At 44.6% G+C, this 16337-nt stretch overlaps 2 protein-coding genes and 1 long non-coding RNA gene across 5 annotated transcripts in view; 1 reads left to right on the top strand and 2 right to left on the bottom strand.

Moving 5' to 3' along the window:
* The window catches only part of LOC147846622 (uncharacterized), a 47177-nt gene that overhangs the window by 25756 nt on the left and 5084 nt on the right, over window positions 1-16337 (top strand). The window lies entirely within an intron of this gene.
* On the bottom strand, window positions 1429-6767 carry f7 (coagulation factor VII). Its single transcript, NM_131819.3, is given in 8 exon segments — window positions 1429-2472; window positions 4260-4380; window positions 4483-4604; window positions 4875-5015; window positions 5638-5754; window positions 5828-5852; window positions 6438-6601; window positions 6684-6767. Coding segments are annotated over 8 exon segments (1302 nt in total). The 5' UTR covers window positions 6745-6767; the 3' UTR covers window positions 1429-1921.
* f7l (coagulation factor VII, like) overlaps window positions 7561-16337 on the bottom strand; it is a 12350-nt gene continuing 3573 nt past the window's right edge. Inside the window, exons 6-10 of one of the 3 annotated variants that reach the window (XM_087234878.1) lie at window positions 13638-13729; window positions 13419-13539; window positions 8869-9894; window positions 8562-8692; window positions 7561-8497 (exon numbers count right to left, since the gene is read on the bottom strand). In XM_087234878.1, the coding sequence (XP_087091004.1) occupies window positions 9347-9894; window positions 13419-13539; window positions 13638-13729 (761 nt within the window). In that variant the 3' untranslated portion in view covers window positions 7561-8497; window positions 8562-8692; window positions 8869-9346. 3 annotated transcript variants of the gene reach the window in all.

The following is a 16337-nucleotide window of genomic DNA, read 5'->3' as shown; positions in this document are numbered from 1 at the left end:
GTAGTCAACTCCTCTCTACATCTCAAGTCCACTGACGTACACAGCGAGCCACCGGGCAAACTAATAACAGTGGGAACGCCGTCCATACAGAGGAAAGAGGTCAGCTGCTTGCATGAAAAGGAACAGTGTCATACCACCCCATAGCATTCGTTTTAAAGATGAAATGCGTTCGTCTGGCTGTATAATTGGCTACCTCCTCCAGAAATGAATACAGGGCTACGCTTTCAGAATGAGCCTGTGTTGGTTATTTCACCCTAAAAGGATAATTCTGTCACTGTTTACTCAGACACAAGTGATTCTAAACCTGTATGGGCTTCTTTATTCTGTTGAACACAAAGTCAGATATTCTGAAGAATGTTCATGTATAGTCGGAACAACACATACAATGCAAGTCAATGTCTGATTTTTTCTGTTCAGCAGAATAAAGAAACACAAACAGGTTTGGAGGAAGTCAACGGGGAGCATGCTATTTTTCTGGGTGAACTGTAGATAAACATTTATTTCCATATTTCAATTGAATGGCTTCATTGGCAGTGCTTCATGAGGATTGTAGTTCAGAAGTCTTTTCATTATGTTCTGGTTGGTTTAGTCCACTTTAATCAAGACTCTTCTCAATTCCCAATGAAAAATCATCTTCAAATGAGAAAACTAGCTTGGATATAAACTTTAATTATGCTTTAATAAACAGATGTTTTTGTCAGTCATACATTCATTCATTCATTCATTTTCTTGTTGGCTTATCCCTTTATTAATCTTTATTAATCTAAACTTATCCAGCAAGTTTTTACGCAGCGGATGCCCTTCCAGCCGCAACCCATCTCTGGGAAACATCCACACATACAAACACACACACACACACACTCATACACTACGGACAATTTAGCCTACCCAATTCACCTGCACCGCATGTGTTTGGACTGTGGGGGAAACCGGAGCACCCGGAGAACGCAGGGAGAACATGCAAACTCCACACAGAAACGCCAACTGAGCCAAGGATCGACCCAGCGACCTTCTTGCTGTGAGGCGAACGTGCTACCCACTGGGTCACCCATCAGTCATACAATCTACAAATATTAACGTTTTAAAATATTTTGGGGGGGGGGTTTCATCTTTAATAGACAGGACAGTGGAGATTACTGACAGGAAAGTGTGGGACGGGAAGGGAAGGACTTCAAGCCGGGAATTGAACTCAGGTCCATGTGAGCGCTGCAGCATCGACGCTCTAACCACTAGGCCAATGGTGTCAACAATATTTCCATATTTAGCCTTCACCTCTAGTTCGCACAGAAAATATTGAATTATAATAACATGTAAATTACTGAAAATGTTGCTGAATCTATTGGCCAATAAAAGCCTGATGACTGTAATCAACAGCATAGAGAGATTTGATGATGACAATGTTCTGACACACAAACACACACAGACGTATAGAATCACATCTGCATTATTTATTGGATAATGAGACAGTGATGGACAAGCCACTGAGAGAATACACACAACAGAAGATCATCAGACATGAACACAAGCGTTAAATAGGGATGCGCTGATATTTATTGGCTGGTTTTGGATTTATGTAAAGCGAGTGTTTACTACAGTTGAGCATTAATAATATGGAGATAATGAGCTGCACATCTCCTGATTAATCAGAGCAAAATCATTAAATACCTGCTAAAAATGCAATATAACCTGTGCAAAATATCAGATCTGAGTCTAATATGTACAGGATCTCAGGAAAGCAGCTGATGCTCAACTATTGGGTATTTTGGGCTATAACACCGTCTTCATAATTAATATAAATATTTTTTATTTTCAATATAATTGTGCTATTTTTTACAAACATTAACTATAATAGTTAATATTTGTTAATTGTTCACCTAAGAGTAGCAATCTTGATGAGCAATGCACCCGGGTCATGTCTTCATCAGTGTATCGTGGTGTTGGTTGTTTGTCGGATCCACTGCAGGTAGTTGGAGACGCGTGTGTAGATGCCGTAGGAGCCCGGGCGAGCGCAGCCTTTCCCCCAGCTCACGATGCCCAGTAGGAAGGCGGTGTCTCGGTACCGGGTCACCAGCGGGCCGCCGCTGTCACCCTTACAGGAGTCCTGCCGGCCCTCGATGTATCCGGCGCAGAACATGTTGCTGGTGAGCGTGAGGTTGCTGACCTGCACACACTCCTGCGTGCGGATGCGCGGCACCAGCAGCCGGCGCAGCAGACGAGAGGTCGGCCCGTCCTCGCTGCGTTTGCCCCAGCCGCTCACCGTGTGTTTGCTGACCGCCCACAGCTCGCGCTCCGCCATCTCCCGCAGCGGCAAACACACTGGCACCGCATACACACTGTAGACGATGGGGGTGCGCAGACGCAGCAGGGCGATGTCACTGTCCGCTGTCTCAGACACGTACGCAGGGTGTGTGAACATCTGATCCACCTGGATGAGCTGCTCCGTGCCCTCGTCCACCTCCAGATCATGCTCACCTGCACACACACACACACGCACACACACTGCATCAACACTGCAAAAAATGATTTCTTACCTAAATTTTGTCTTGCTTTTAACCCAAATATCTAAAAAAAATAAATCAAGAAGCATTTTGTAGGTGAACAAGCTTACGATTAAACTTCACATTAGGAATCACCAGTAAAACTAAGCAGCTCTCTCCTCACAGCACACACACGACATCATCAGACGTTAATATTAGGATAGATTTAGTTCGTGATGTCAGGTGACCAAAATTCAATGTCTAGTCAGCGTCTAAGGACCGCAATATTTTCTTGTCCATTAATGACGTTGAAATTATGTTGATATTTGGTTAATTGTAGGTTGTGTTGGAAAGTGACCAAAATCCAACGTCTGGTAGATGTCAAAGTGGTAATGTCCACACAACGTCAGTGTAAAACATGATTAGATGTTGATATTTGGTTGATTTTAGGTTAGATGTTGGACATTGACGTCAGCCTGACATTGCATTCTGGCGTCAACCCGATTTTCATTTCCAAACATAATCTAACGTCTCCACGATGTCGGAGTGCAGCGTCAATATGACGTCATGTTTTCGTCCTGTGCCTGCAGGATTCATTTCTAAATGTTTGAATCACACTAAATCAACATTTTAAAGCTCTTTGTTTACAAGTTTGTGGGTGTTTGAGTTTTTCTGTCATGGGGTTTTCAGGTTTCTGTCATGTGATGTGCGTTTGACAGGACAGACTGTACCTGACATTTGTTTCAAACAGATTACAAAACCTAGAAACACTTATTTTCACGTCTCGTTGTTTGGTTTAAAAGAGAGATTTCAAGCTTTATGTGGATGTAATTCCATATATAGCAAGTATTTTCTGAGATAACAGCATGTTTGTCAACTTCAGAGGATCATAATGAAGCTGCAGAAACTGTCTTAAACACACACACATGCTCCGAGCCCCTCCCCCAGAGAATCTTTAGTCTATAACGATCACTGATTGGCTCCTGTACTAGAAGGCGGGGCTTCATTCACCATGTTGACCATTACACTTTCCCCATTTTTGCAACACAGGCTCATTCTGAAAACGCAGTCCCGTGGACGTTTCTGGAGACCGAGAATTATGGCTGCATTTCATCTTTTAAGCGAACACTACAGGCCGGTATGACGCCGTTCCTTTTCACGCTTACCAGCTGACCGCTTACCTGACTGGCTTTCCTACTGCAGTCAGTTTGTCCAGTTAGCTTATCGTGTATGTTGGTTGACTTGAGACGCGGTGTGAAGTTGGCGATGACTGGGTTCGAGGAAGAGCAGTTCCAAAAATCAGGTAAGACAAAAACTGAAGCCAAAAAACAAAATGAATGAGTGAACAGCAGGGTGATGAATGTGGTGAAATCTGAACACGTGGTAAAAATCAGACGAGGGCTTTTCCTTTTCTGGGCGGCTTTTGTAAATCGTTGGTCAATCGGTAAAATTGGTTGGGTTTAGGGGAGGAGGAGGGTGGGTCAGTCGATTGGTCGGCCTGCCAGTCAGACAGACAGTCGGTCGACAGCGGCCTCTAGTGGGTTAACATGAGAATAGTGGGCGCTAACGACACTCGCGAGAGACATCTGAGATAGGAAAAAGCGCACACAGCGCATTCACGAAAACAAAAACTGCAAAAATACATACCTCCCGGGAGGTCTCCTGACATGTCCACGCGACTACGTTTTCAGAATGAGCCTGGGTTTCATTTTTGGGGGAATTTTCTCTTAAGGCAAGATGACCCCGGTGAAAAACTAAACCATACACAATTCATAAGTCTACCTGCCACTATCCTGAGGAACTTGACCTTGAGCTTTTCCAAGCAGTGAGCGGCTGTGAGGATCCAGGTGGGCTTGTAGATCACACCTCCACAGAAACCCTTCTCACCGTACTTCAGCAGCACCTGCACACACACACACACACACACACACACACACACACACACAGCTGTATCCCGCTGAGTGGCTGTAATCGTGTGTGTGTGTTCGGTGCTCCTCTGCTGTACCTGCCAAGGACAGTGACCTTTAGGACATTCAGATCCTCCAACGATACGAGATCTGAGATCCACCTGATGATCCGCAGCTTTTCCAGCCTGCAGGAGAGGAACCTTCCCACACGGAAACACCTCTGAAACACACACACACACACACACACACTGAAACACAGCTCAGAAACACACACACACACACACACACTCACTGACACACATTAATGTGTTCAGTTCTGATATATTGAGCAGGAGTTTTTAAACAGTTTGTTTGTTTGTTTGTTTGTTTGTTTGTTTGTTTGTTGTGTCTCGAAGGCTGCAGTTATTTAAAGAAAAAAGAGTTTAGAACAGAACTCTGAGCTTGTTCTCCTGGTGTATCATCAGTGTGTTTAAGCTGGAGATGTTCTCACCGTGACTCCAGCACTTCTGCCCGCCGTTATCTAGGTAATACCCGTCTGCGCAGGAGCAGTTTCTCCGTCCGTTCTGCTCCGTGCAGAAGTGTTCGCAGCCGCCGTTATCATGCAGACAGGAGTCGGGAACGTCTCCAATCGCTGAGGAGAACAAGGACGAATGTTTTGTGCCTGAATCATGGCAATGTTTGTTCTTGATCTTCAAGGACTGGAGAGTTTCTCAGCTCTGATAAGATGCACTCTCCTTCAAATCTCCTGTTCCTCACACAGAGAGAGCCAAAAGATAAGCCGGAGAATCTGCCAGTGCTGCGAGCCAAATGACCACGGTTTTCATTTCCACATCAGGCTGTTCTGCCCGCCTTTACTGGCAGATTATTCTGCTTGTTTTAAAGTGAAACTCTTTATTTGACTCGTTATTTCTGAAAACGAGACTATATGTTGTGCTTGTCTGGAAAATGCTGACTGATATTTTTTGATATTTGGACTAGAAACAAGCTCTAAATAAGACGGGAGCCTTGGGTATCCCCAAGTATCTCCGAGCTCAGGGTTCTCTCCCGGGCCCAAACCTGCTTTAAACGCTCAGCATATCTAAGAGTGAACTCTTGAAACATATCCATCATTATTCACGGATCCCATCTGATCTTAAACTGCATCTCATAATGTACCTATTGGTGGATAATTATCATTTCTTTTGTCTAATTTGGTCATTTATAATAATAACTATATTTATTTGACTCAGATGATTGTATTAGTGTTGTCTTACATTGCTCACAGTGGCGTCCGCTGAAGCCCGGCGCACACAAACACATGTAGGAGTCGGCGTTCTGTGTGGTGCAGAGCCCGTCATGCTCACATGGACTGGATGCGCAGTGATCTTTAACTGCAGACCAGCACAAACACATTCAAACACACGACCACAAGATCACACTGAGCTGTGTTCGTCAAACACTCACCATCGTAGATCTTCCAGAACTCATTCTGTACGGAGACATCAGTTAGACTTTTTCAGAACACATGGTGCATATCACGACATTATATTAAGTCAGGATTAATTGACTGTTGAATGGCGTTGTGGCTGCTTCAGCACCTCACATGTGCACTATTTCAGAATAATTCAGTGGACAGGAGTGCATTATTGCGGTTATACCACTGCTGTATTTGAGGCTTTGTTTATATCAGCATTATGAAATTAAATCATGTTTTAGATGCCAAAGATTTCAGATATCTCAGCGCAATAATTTAATATAATAATAACAAATATTATTTATTATATAAAATATAAATATTATAAATAATATTTATTATATATTGTTTTAAGGATAAACTCAGCTCATTTTGACTCATTATTTCTGGAAACGAGAGTATTTTTAACCATCTAGAAAATGCTTCATGATTTAAAATGTTTAGATATTTGGATCAGAAATAAGGCAATACGTATTGTTTGCTTTCAACCACTGAAATCTTTGGTATATTTGGACTAGAAACGAGACAGATTTAGCAGTGTGTAGAGCAGTGTAATGAGCCGCTGAATGTCTGAGTTGTGTATTAGAGTGTAGTACCGACCGTGGCCTCTGTGTGCTCGAACACCTCGCGCGCCTCCTCATACGAGCATTTCTCCTCCAGACACTCGCGCTCCAGATTCCCCGTCTTCAGCTCCTCAAACCAGCCTGAGTTGGCTCGTTTGCTCCTGATCAACACCTCGTGAGCTTCATCTCTGTGCACGAACACTGCGAACACCACATCATCATCATCATCATCATCATGGTCTGTATCTCCTCAGTGGTGAACAGTGAACGTGTAGTGTATTACCTGCTGCTGAATGGCAGTAATGGAGACTCCAGAGCACAGAAAACACAAGCAGCAGACTCATATTTACTGCGCTTTACTCTGTTTGAACATCCTCGATCAAAGGTCTGAAGTCTAAACACTCTCCAGCGCTCAGAGTTCACAAACCCTCCCTACTGCACCACAAACACACCACAACCCTGCGGAAACACACTTCATTCAGGGCAGTGTTTGCTCTTGGTTTCTGTAATCTCCATCATGCTCTGCCAGGCTTCAGTGAGGAGTGGGAAATGCATATATCCTCATATGTGTGGCATGCCTCATACTGATCATGCGGGATGTTTTTGCTGTGGATTTATTTGACAGTATAGTCAACAAAACGCTAAGCGTATGAAATTAAAATAAAATAGGCTTTTATTTAAGCTTTACTATGCAAATCCAATTAGAGCCACTTGTTTGGTAATGCAGGTTTCATATGACATGTCCACTGAAAGACTGAAAATATCAATTACGTAAACATTATTCACTAACATTACGGAAAACTGAATCAATATAAAGGCGGCTCAGTGGTGTCGCACTGTTTTCTCACAGCTGGAAGGTCTCTGGTTTGAGTCTGGGCTGGGTCAGTTGGTGTTTCTGTGTAGAGTTTGCATGTTCTCCCCGTGTTGGTGTGGGTTTCCTCCTGGTCCAGTTTCCCTAAAAACATGCGCTATAGGGGAACTGATTAACTACACTGGCCGTAGTGTATGAGTGTGTGTGTGTGTTTCCCAGTACTGGGTTGCAGCTGTAAGGGCATCCGCTGCGTAAAACATGCTGGAATAATTTGCGGTTCATTCTGCTGTGGCAGCCCAAGGTGAGTAAAGGGACTAAGCTGAAGGAGAATGAATGAGTGATTTCTCAGTTGGTGTCTGTCACTTTAGTTTTATTGCTGTAGTGCACAGAAATCTGATTGTCAATCAAGGATTCATTTCATAATATTTGCATATTATAAGGATCCGCCTACAAATGCTGAGTTCTGCATTCTGATTGGCCATTGGTCACTCTCAGGTGTTTGGTTATTGTCAGATAAAGTAGTTCCGGCAGGTTTAGAGCGTGTTACAGCTCCATATCACTCCGCTGAATGATTAGAGTTATTTCACAGCTACAGCAGTCAGAAACCCCTTCACATCACAACACAACAGGAGGAGGAGACTAGTGCTGCACACAGGAGCAAAAACTCAAACACAACATCTCAACAGTGGCATAAGCAGAATAATGGCCTCCCGTCTGGTGAATTATTAGAATAAGACAATCATTTGAGGTGCTGATACAGCCAGTCTGCTCAGGTGTGCTCTATTTTCTAATATTTGAACATTGCATCATCAATGAACACATCCATATTTAATATAATCAGATAGAACAGTCACATCTTTCCAGGGTAGTTCTTCACTGTGTGTTGCAAAAACAATTTACTGCTATTAGTGAATTAGAGATTGTGCAGTGCCACGCGATCAGATCCAAGACCTGTGAAGAGATGATGCCCACCCTACGAGGACAACACAATTTTCATTCAAGTACACTTCAGTGAACATTTATTATACACAGACATCACCGTTTGGGATGGACACTATATACTACGTGATTGCAAGTTAAAGAGACAGAAGTTAAGATTGTCTGTAAGGAAGTGCACGATTTTGTTCTTTGAGAACTGATTGGATTGTTGAAAGATGGCAGTTGCTAACAACGGAAGTGATAGCTCCGCCCTAAAGCACTAAAAGCCACTCCCCAAAGGACTAATAACCCCACCCTAAAGCACTGAAGGCCACTCAGCAAAGGACTAATAGCCCCGCCCTAAAACACTGATATTCCCGCCTTAAAACACTGAAAGCCACTCCCCACAGGACTAATAGCCCCGCCCTAAACTGATAGCCCCTCGCCAAAGGACTAATTACCCCGCCCTAAAGCACTGATATTCTCACCCTAAATCACTGAAAGCCCCTCCCCAAAGGACTAATAGCCCTGCCCTAAAGCACTGATAGCCCCTCCCCAAAGTACTGAAAGCCCCGCCCTAAAGCACTGATATTCTCACCCTAAATCCCTGAAAGCCCCTCCCCAAAGGACTATAGCCCTGCCCTAAAGCACTGATAGCCCCTCCCCAAAGTACTGAAAGCCCCGCCCTAAAGCACTGATATTCTCGCCCTAAATCCCTGAAAGCCCCTCCCAAACGTACTGAAAGCCCCGCCCTAAAGCAGATATTCCTGCCCTAAATCACTGAAAGCCACTCCCTAAAGGACTAATAGCCCCGCCCTTAACTGATAGCCCCTCCCAAAATGACTGGTATCCCACTCTTTATCACTAAAAGCCTCTCTCCAAAGAACTAAAAGCCCCGCCCTAAAGGACTGATAGCCCCTCCCCAAACAATTAATAGACCCGCCCTAAATGACTGATAGCCCTAAAGGAATTTCATGTGTTCAAAACTTTGATCAGAGTTTATGAGGGCAAATTAATGTTAGTGTACAGATACATCATTTATAACAGGAATTACTACATATGATGCATATTTTATACATATAGAAATAGGAAGAGTATTGTAATATGGTGGCGACCGTACTGTAGCATGATAATGTGCATCTTCATCTGTGAAGCAGTGATTATAGTGAGAGCGCTGTACAGATCACTCTGAGCAGTAAGCATGATCGTGGTTATGTTCATGCGCTGGCCACAGTCTTCAGGATCCACTCCACGAACACAGACACGCGTGTGTAAATGCCGTAGACGTCGGCGCGAGCGCAGCCTTTCCCCCAGCTGACGATGCCGGTCAGAAACCAGGTGTTTCTGTAGCGCGTGACCAGAGGACCACCACTGTCGCCCTGGCAGGAGTCGCGCCCTCCCTCGGCAAAGCCGGCGCACAGCATGTTCCTGCTGACGGTCAGGCCGGATCGAGCCCTGCAGTCCTCAGAGGAGACCCGCGGCACCTGCAGCCGCTGCAGCACAGTAGACGGAGGTCCAGACTGCGCCAGCCGGCCCCAGCCGCTCACCGTAGACATGCGGATGGAGGCCAGTGTGCGGCTGAAGGTGCCGTTGGGCGGAGGCAGGCAGACGGGCAGGGCGTAGGGTCCGAGAGTCACGGGCCGGTGCAGACGCAGCAGAGCCACATCGCTGTCTGTGCTGGAGTGATTATACTGAGGGTGGAGGAAGACTTCAGACACCTTCCTCATCTGCTCCGTGCCTTCGTCTCTATCGCGGATGTGCTCACCTGCAGGACCACCGCAAACAGACACAGGTTATATGTGTGGACAGCAGTAGTGCTGCTTATGCATGATGCATCTGTGCACCTCATTACTGTGATAACATTCATTCACCCTATTAAACTCCAAATACAACAACCTTCCCCTCGCCATCTTCATTTAGGGCGGGGCTATGAGTAATTAAAGGCAGGGACTATCAGTCTTTTAGGGCGGGGCTATCAATCATTTAAGGGGGGGCTATCCGTGATTTTGAGCACGGATATCAGTGCTTTTGGGTGGGGCTATCAGTTATTTAGGGTGGGGTTATCAGTGCTTTTGGGTGGGGCTATCAGTTATTTAGGGTGGGGTTATCAGTGCTTTTGGGTGGAGCTATCAGTTATTTAGGGTGGGGTTATCAGTGCTTTTGGGTGGGGCTATCAGTTATTTAGGGTGGGGTTATCAGTGCTTTTGGGTGGGGCTATCAGTTATTTAGGGTGGGGTTATCAGTGCTTTTGGGTGGGGCTATCAGTTATTTAGGGTGGGGTTATCAGTGCTTTTGGGTGGGGCTATCAGTTATTTAGGGTGGGGTTATCAGTGCTTTTGGGTGGAGCTATCAGTTATTTAGGGTGGGGTTATCAGTGCTTTTGGGTGGAGCTATCAGTTATTTAGGGTGGGGTTATCAGTGCTTTTGGGTGGGGCTATCAGTTATTTAGGGTGGGGTTATCAGTGCTTTTGGGTAGGGCTATCAGTTATTTAGGGTGGGGTTATCAGTGCTTTTGGGTGGGGCTATCAGTTATTTAGGGTGGGGTTATCAGTGCTTTTGGGTGGGGCTATCAGTTATTTAGGGTGGGGTTATCAGTGCTTTTGGGTGGGACTATCAGTTATTTAGGGTGGGGTTATCAGTGCTTTTGGGTGGGGCTATCAGTCATTTAGGGCGAGACTATCAGACATTTAGGGTGGGGTTATCAGTGATTTTGGGTGGGGCTATCAGTTATTTAGGGTGGGGTTATCAGTGCTTTTGGGTGGGGCTATCAGTTATTTAGGGTGGGGTTATCAGTGCTTTTGGGTGGGACTATCAGTTATTTAGGGTGGGGTTATCAGTGCTTTTGGGTGGGGCTATCAGTCATTTAGGGCGAGACTATCAGACATTTAGGGTGGGGTTATCAGTGATTTTGGGTGGGGCTATCAGTTATTTAGGGTGGGGTTATCAGTGCTTTTGGGTGGGGCTATCAGTTATTTAGGGTGGGGTTATCAGTGCTTTTGGGTGGGACTATCAGTTATTTAGGGTGGGGTTATCAGTGCTTTTGGGTGGGGCTATCAGTCATTTAGGGCGAGACTATCAGACATTTAGGGTGGGGTTATCAGTGATTTTGGGTGGGGCTATCAGTTATTTAGGGTGGGGTTATCAGTGCTTTTGGGTGGGGCTATCAGTTATTTAGGGTGGGGTTATCAGTGCTTTTGGGTGGGACTATCAGTTATTTAGGGTGGGGTTATCAGTGCTTTTGGGTGGGGCTATCAGTCATTTAGGGCGAGACTATCAGACATTTAGGGTGGGGTTATCAGTGCTTTTGGGTGGAGCTATCAGTTATTTAGGGTGGGGTTATCAGTGCTTTTGGGTGGAGCTATCAGTTATTTAGGGTGGGGTTATCAGTGCTTTTGGGTGGAGCTATCAGTTATTTAGGGTGGGGTTATCAGTGCTTTTGGGTGGAGCTATCAGTTATTTAGGGTGGGGTTATCAGTGCTTTTGGGTGGAGCTATCAGTTATTTAGGGTGGGGTTATCAGTGCTTTTGGGTGGGGCTATCAGTTATTTAGGGTGGGGTTATCAGTGCTTTTGGGTAGGGCTATCAGTTATTTAGGGTGGGGTTATCAGTGCTTTTGGGTGGGGCTATCAGTTATTTAGGGTGGGGTTATCAGTGCTTTTGGGTGGGGCTATCAGTTATTTAGGGTGGGGTTATCAGTGCTTTTGGGTGGGGCTATCAGTTATTTAGGGTGGGGTTATCAGTGCTTTTGGGTGGGACTATCAGTTGTTTAGGGTGGGGTTATCAGTGCTTTTGGGTGGGGCTATCAGTCATTTAGGGCGAGACTATCAGACATTTAGGGTGGGGTTATCAGTGATTTTGGGTGGGGCTATCAGTTATTTAGGGTGGGGTTATCAGTGCTTTTGGGTGGGGCTATCAGTTATTTAGGGTGGGGTTATCAGTGCTTTTGGGTGGGACTATCAGTTATTTAGGGTGGGGTTATCAGTGCTTTTGGGTGGGGCTATCAGTCATTTAGGGCGAGACTATCAGACATTTAGGGTGGGGTTATCAGTGATTTTGGGTGGGGCTATCAGTTATTTAGGGTGGGGTTATCAGTGCTTTTGGGTGGGGCTATCAGTTATTTAGGGTGGGGTTATCAGTGCTTTTGGGTGGGACTATCAGTTATTTAGGGTGGGGTTATCAGTGCTTTTGGGTGGGGCTATCAGTCATTTAGGGCGAGACTATCAGACATTTAGGGTGGGGTTATCAGTGCTTTTGGGTGGGACTATCAGTTATTTAGGGTGGGGTTATCAGTGCTTTTGGGTGGGGCTATCAGTCATTTAGGGCGAGACTATCAGACATTTAGGGTGGGGTTATCAGTGATTTTGGGTGGGGCTATCAGTGCTTTTGGGTGGGGCTATCAGTCATTTAGGGCGGGACTATCAGTGCTTTAAGGTGGGGCTATCAGTGCCTTAGGGCGGGTCTATCACTCCTTTAGGGTGGAGCTATCAGTGCTTTAGGCTATCATTCTTTTAGGGTGGAGCTATCAGCACTTTAGGGGTGTGGCTACCAGTATTTAAGGGTGGGACTATCAGTGCGTTTGGTTTAGGCTATCAGTCATTTAGGGCGGGACAATCAGTGCTTTAAGGTGGGGCTATCAGTCATTTAGAACGAGACTATCATTGCTTTTGGGTGGGGCTATCAGTGCTTTAGGGAGGGGCTATTAATCTTTTAGGGTGGAGCTATCAGTGCACCCAAAAGCATTTCCTTCTTAGACTTTACAGACCTGAAACTTGCTTATAGCACTTATCCATTGTTGCTCTTAGTTGTGTAAGTTGCTTCCTTGTCCTCATTTGTAAGTCGCTTTGGATAAAAGCGTCTGCTTAATGACTAAATGTAAATGTTAAGGGCGGAGCTATCAGTGCTTTAGGGGTGGGGCTACCAGTCTTCTAGGGCGGGGCTATCAGTGCGTGTCTTTCTGCTCTTATTATGTTCATTCCTCAATCTTTATTTTATCAGCAACACCCATGTTTCCACAATACAATCAGTTCCCGTTTCAAGTGGATGCACATGATGATAGTGGAATAAAGGACACTCTTATCTCTTCCCTTTCACTGTGACTTTAAGAACTGCACTCGTACAACCTTCTCAGAATGTATCTTGAGAAATGTCCTGTGTCTGATAAGTTTTGTCCTGAATATGGCTCTAGGTAGTGATATCTACACTGATGTGGCAGAACAGTAGGAGAGTGCAGATTTGTCAGAGGTGTCGTGTCGTCTGTGTTTGCAGTATTGTGACTGTAGTAATATCTCACCAACTATGACTTGTAAGAGCGCTGGATCTTTCCTCCAGATGCAGTGAGCGGCGGTGATGATCCACTGCGAGTTCAGGATCACACCGCCGCATTTATACTGTCCGTCATACTCCAGTAGAGCCTGAGGAGCAGAAGCACAGGGATTCAGGGTTTGAAGCGTGTAGTAATGCAGATTATCTGTGACTCTGCTGTATATGTGATGTGCTGATCAACGCTCACCTGCCATGGGCACTGGCCTTTGGGACACACGTCCCCCTTCACTATCCTCGGACCCACACCCTTCGCCACCGGCCGGCCACACGAGAAATCAGCTGATCACAAACACAACAGCAGCTTACAGCAGACCTACAGAACTAAACCACTGTGACATGAGTCTGATCATCACACAGAGCGTGAGCAGCCGGAGCAGTGTGTCCAGAGTTAATTTAATTTTATTTAAAGGGTTAATCACACCCAGTCATCAACATTTACTCAAACTAAAGAGATCAGAACTTGATGAGCTTATCTGTGAACTGCAGTTTCCCGTCTGATATTTGGAGCCGGTTCATCAGGAAGTGAGGGTTTTGTTCTCTTTCACTGATCGGCTGAAACGCTGCTTTATTCACTGCTGTTTTTTGCTATAGTTCAGTTTTCAGACACATGATTTACCTCATATTATTCAGTCTCTGCAGGAGTTTGTGATTTGTTTCAACTAAAATAATTATGTGGTGAGTTTTTGCTAAATTTGCTGCAGATTTCACAGCATTTCTCTGATGGTTTTGCTGTGAAAAATACCCAAACGTACACATCTTAATTCCTTATTAGTGTTTTGATCCTGAGAATCATTCAAGGTCTGATTAATGTGGACGAGTCTCGAGAGCCAGAGTTTCCTTTAAGCCACAGGTGTCAAACTCAGTTCCTGGAGGGCCGCAGCTCTGCACGGTTTAGTTCCAACAATAATTAAACACACCTGATCAAACTAACTGAGTCCTTCAGGCTTGTTTGAATCCTACAGGTAAGTGTGTTGGAGCAGGGTTGAAACTAAACTGTGCAGGGCTGCGGCCCTCCAGGAACTGAGTTTGACACCCCTGCTTTAAGCCTTCCCACATAACAGCATTTTTCTGGCCCACTTCATCAGCTTTTGCTTGGCCCACATGCCGCAGTGAATTACGGGACATGACTGGACCAACACAAGGGCCAAACATGGACCATATCTAGACCAAGTCTCATCCAAATTAACTGGGCCAGATACGTTGGTGTGCCCTGACCGCAGTTTGATAAACCCATGAAGCATTTCGCTTTAGTTGTGCTATGGGCGTGCTTTTTCTCGAAGCGTCATGATTGGTAGAAATGTTTTCTTTACTCAAATATAATTTAAAGTGTGTCCTGATCCGCTAAACCTGCGTGCTCCACAAATACATTTTTAACATCTGGGCCAAATACTACATTTGACATCACGTCAAGTCTTGTGTGCCGCCTCAATGTTAGTGCCAAACCCCAGGCCACATGCTGTATACCAGTGCCGAATAAATGCCTGCTTCATGCCAAATGTGGGCCAGAATTGTAGGCTACCCGGGTTTATATGCAATATTCTGAAATGCACTTAATAATGGGTGGAGCACACAATGCTAATGATGACAGAGTTCACAGTGAACACAGACGCTGCTACCACTAGGGATGCTCATTTTGGTTAATTTTGCCAACTGACAACCACCGCTGCTTACCTGAATATTAATGGTTTAATAATCAGATTAATAATAAACTAATTTTTAATTAAAAAAATGTACGTGTGTATTTTGTGTCCGACACATTGAATGCTGCATTTTAAAATGCTGGTTAATTTGAACATGTAAACATCTCAACAACAGAACAGAAGAACAGAGCATCTTCACACACCTGCAGTGTCCAGCAGCACAGAAAAACTGAATAAACTAAACAAAACTCAAATAAATAGACCTGCCCCAGATATTTTTCACTTAAATTACAAATTTAGATCAAAAAACAAAGACACTGACTGATCCTTTATAAGAACCGGTGTTGTTTTCCCATCATATGTTTTAAATAAGTCACTCTTGTAATAGCAGACTACCCTTAATCAGTCTCTTCACACAAAATAAGGCCTATGCACTGAATCAGTGATCCACACTCACAAACCTCTGTCAACAGTTTACAGATGACTAAAGATTGTGTCTTGAGCATCTGATTTTATCTTACGCTTGTGTGCTTTCATTTCCTCGCGGGTCATGTGTGTGTGATGAAAGACACTGACGATATACAGTACGCTGGCTTTTACTATAGGCTACTGTAGCATAACACGGTTCAGTTGTTCACATATGATACTGCATTCATTTGCAGACATGTTTTATAAGCTGCACAATAAAAGCCTCAGTTTGCTGCAGAGTTATCATTATGCTAAATCAAGAACAGCTTTGGATTAGTTTGATTGGTAGGTAATGAAGGCTATTTTAAAGATGGATATTTCATAAGAACTGTTAGTATTCGTAATTTTCCAAATGGAGAAGGGTTGGTTTGTTGCTTGTCCACTAAATCAAGAGTCTATTTGTTGAGTTTATCCAGGACAGAGGCGATCAACATACGTGTCAAACAGTGATACTCTTCCTCCATCATGCTCTTCTGGCAGCTGACGTAACGCATTTTTTCCACTCAGGGTTGACTTTTATTTTAACTGTGAGCACACAGCACGCCATGGCAAAAACACGAAGCAGCCGTCAGTAAACCATTCGAAATATGGCCAAAAAGCATGTTCGCTGTGATCGATCGACACTTCTGCAGCCAGACTGTCAAAACATCTAAAATAATATAGTTTAATCATTTAACTGAGACCAGTAATGGGTTAAAATCACACCTTTCAGTTAACGCTTAATCCATTATTTTGAGCATCCCTAGCTGCCACACACACACACACACACACACACACAC

The sequence above is a fragment of the Danio rerio genome, chromosome 1 (assembly GCF_052040795.2).
Source record: "Danio rerio strain M-AB ecotype USA chromosome 1, GRCz13ab, whole genome shotgun sequence".
NCBI classification, from domain to species: Eukaryota; Metazoa; Chordata; class Actinopteri; order Cypriniformes; family Danionidae; genus Danio; species Danio rerio.
The sequence above is the reverse complement of the archived record's forward strand: the minus strand, read 5'-3'. Positions and strand labels throughout refer to the sequence as shown.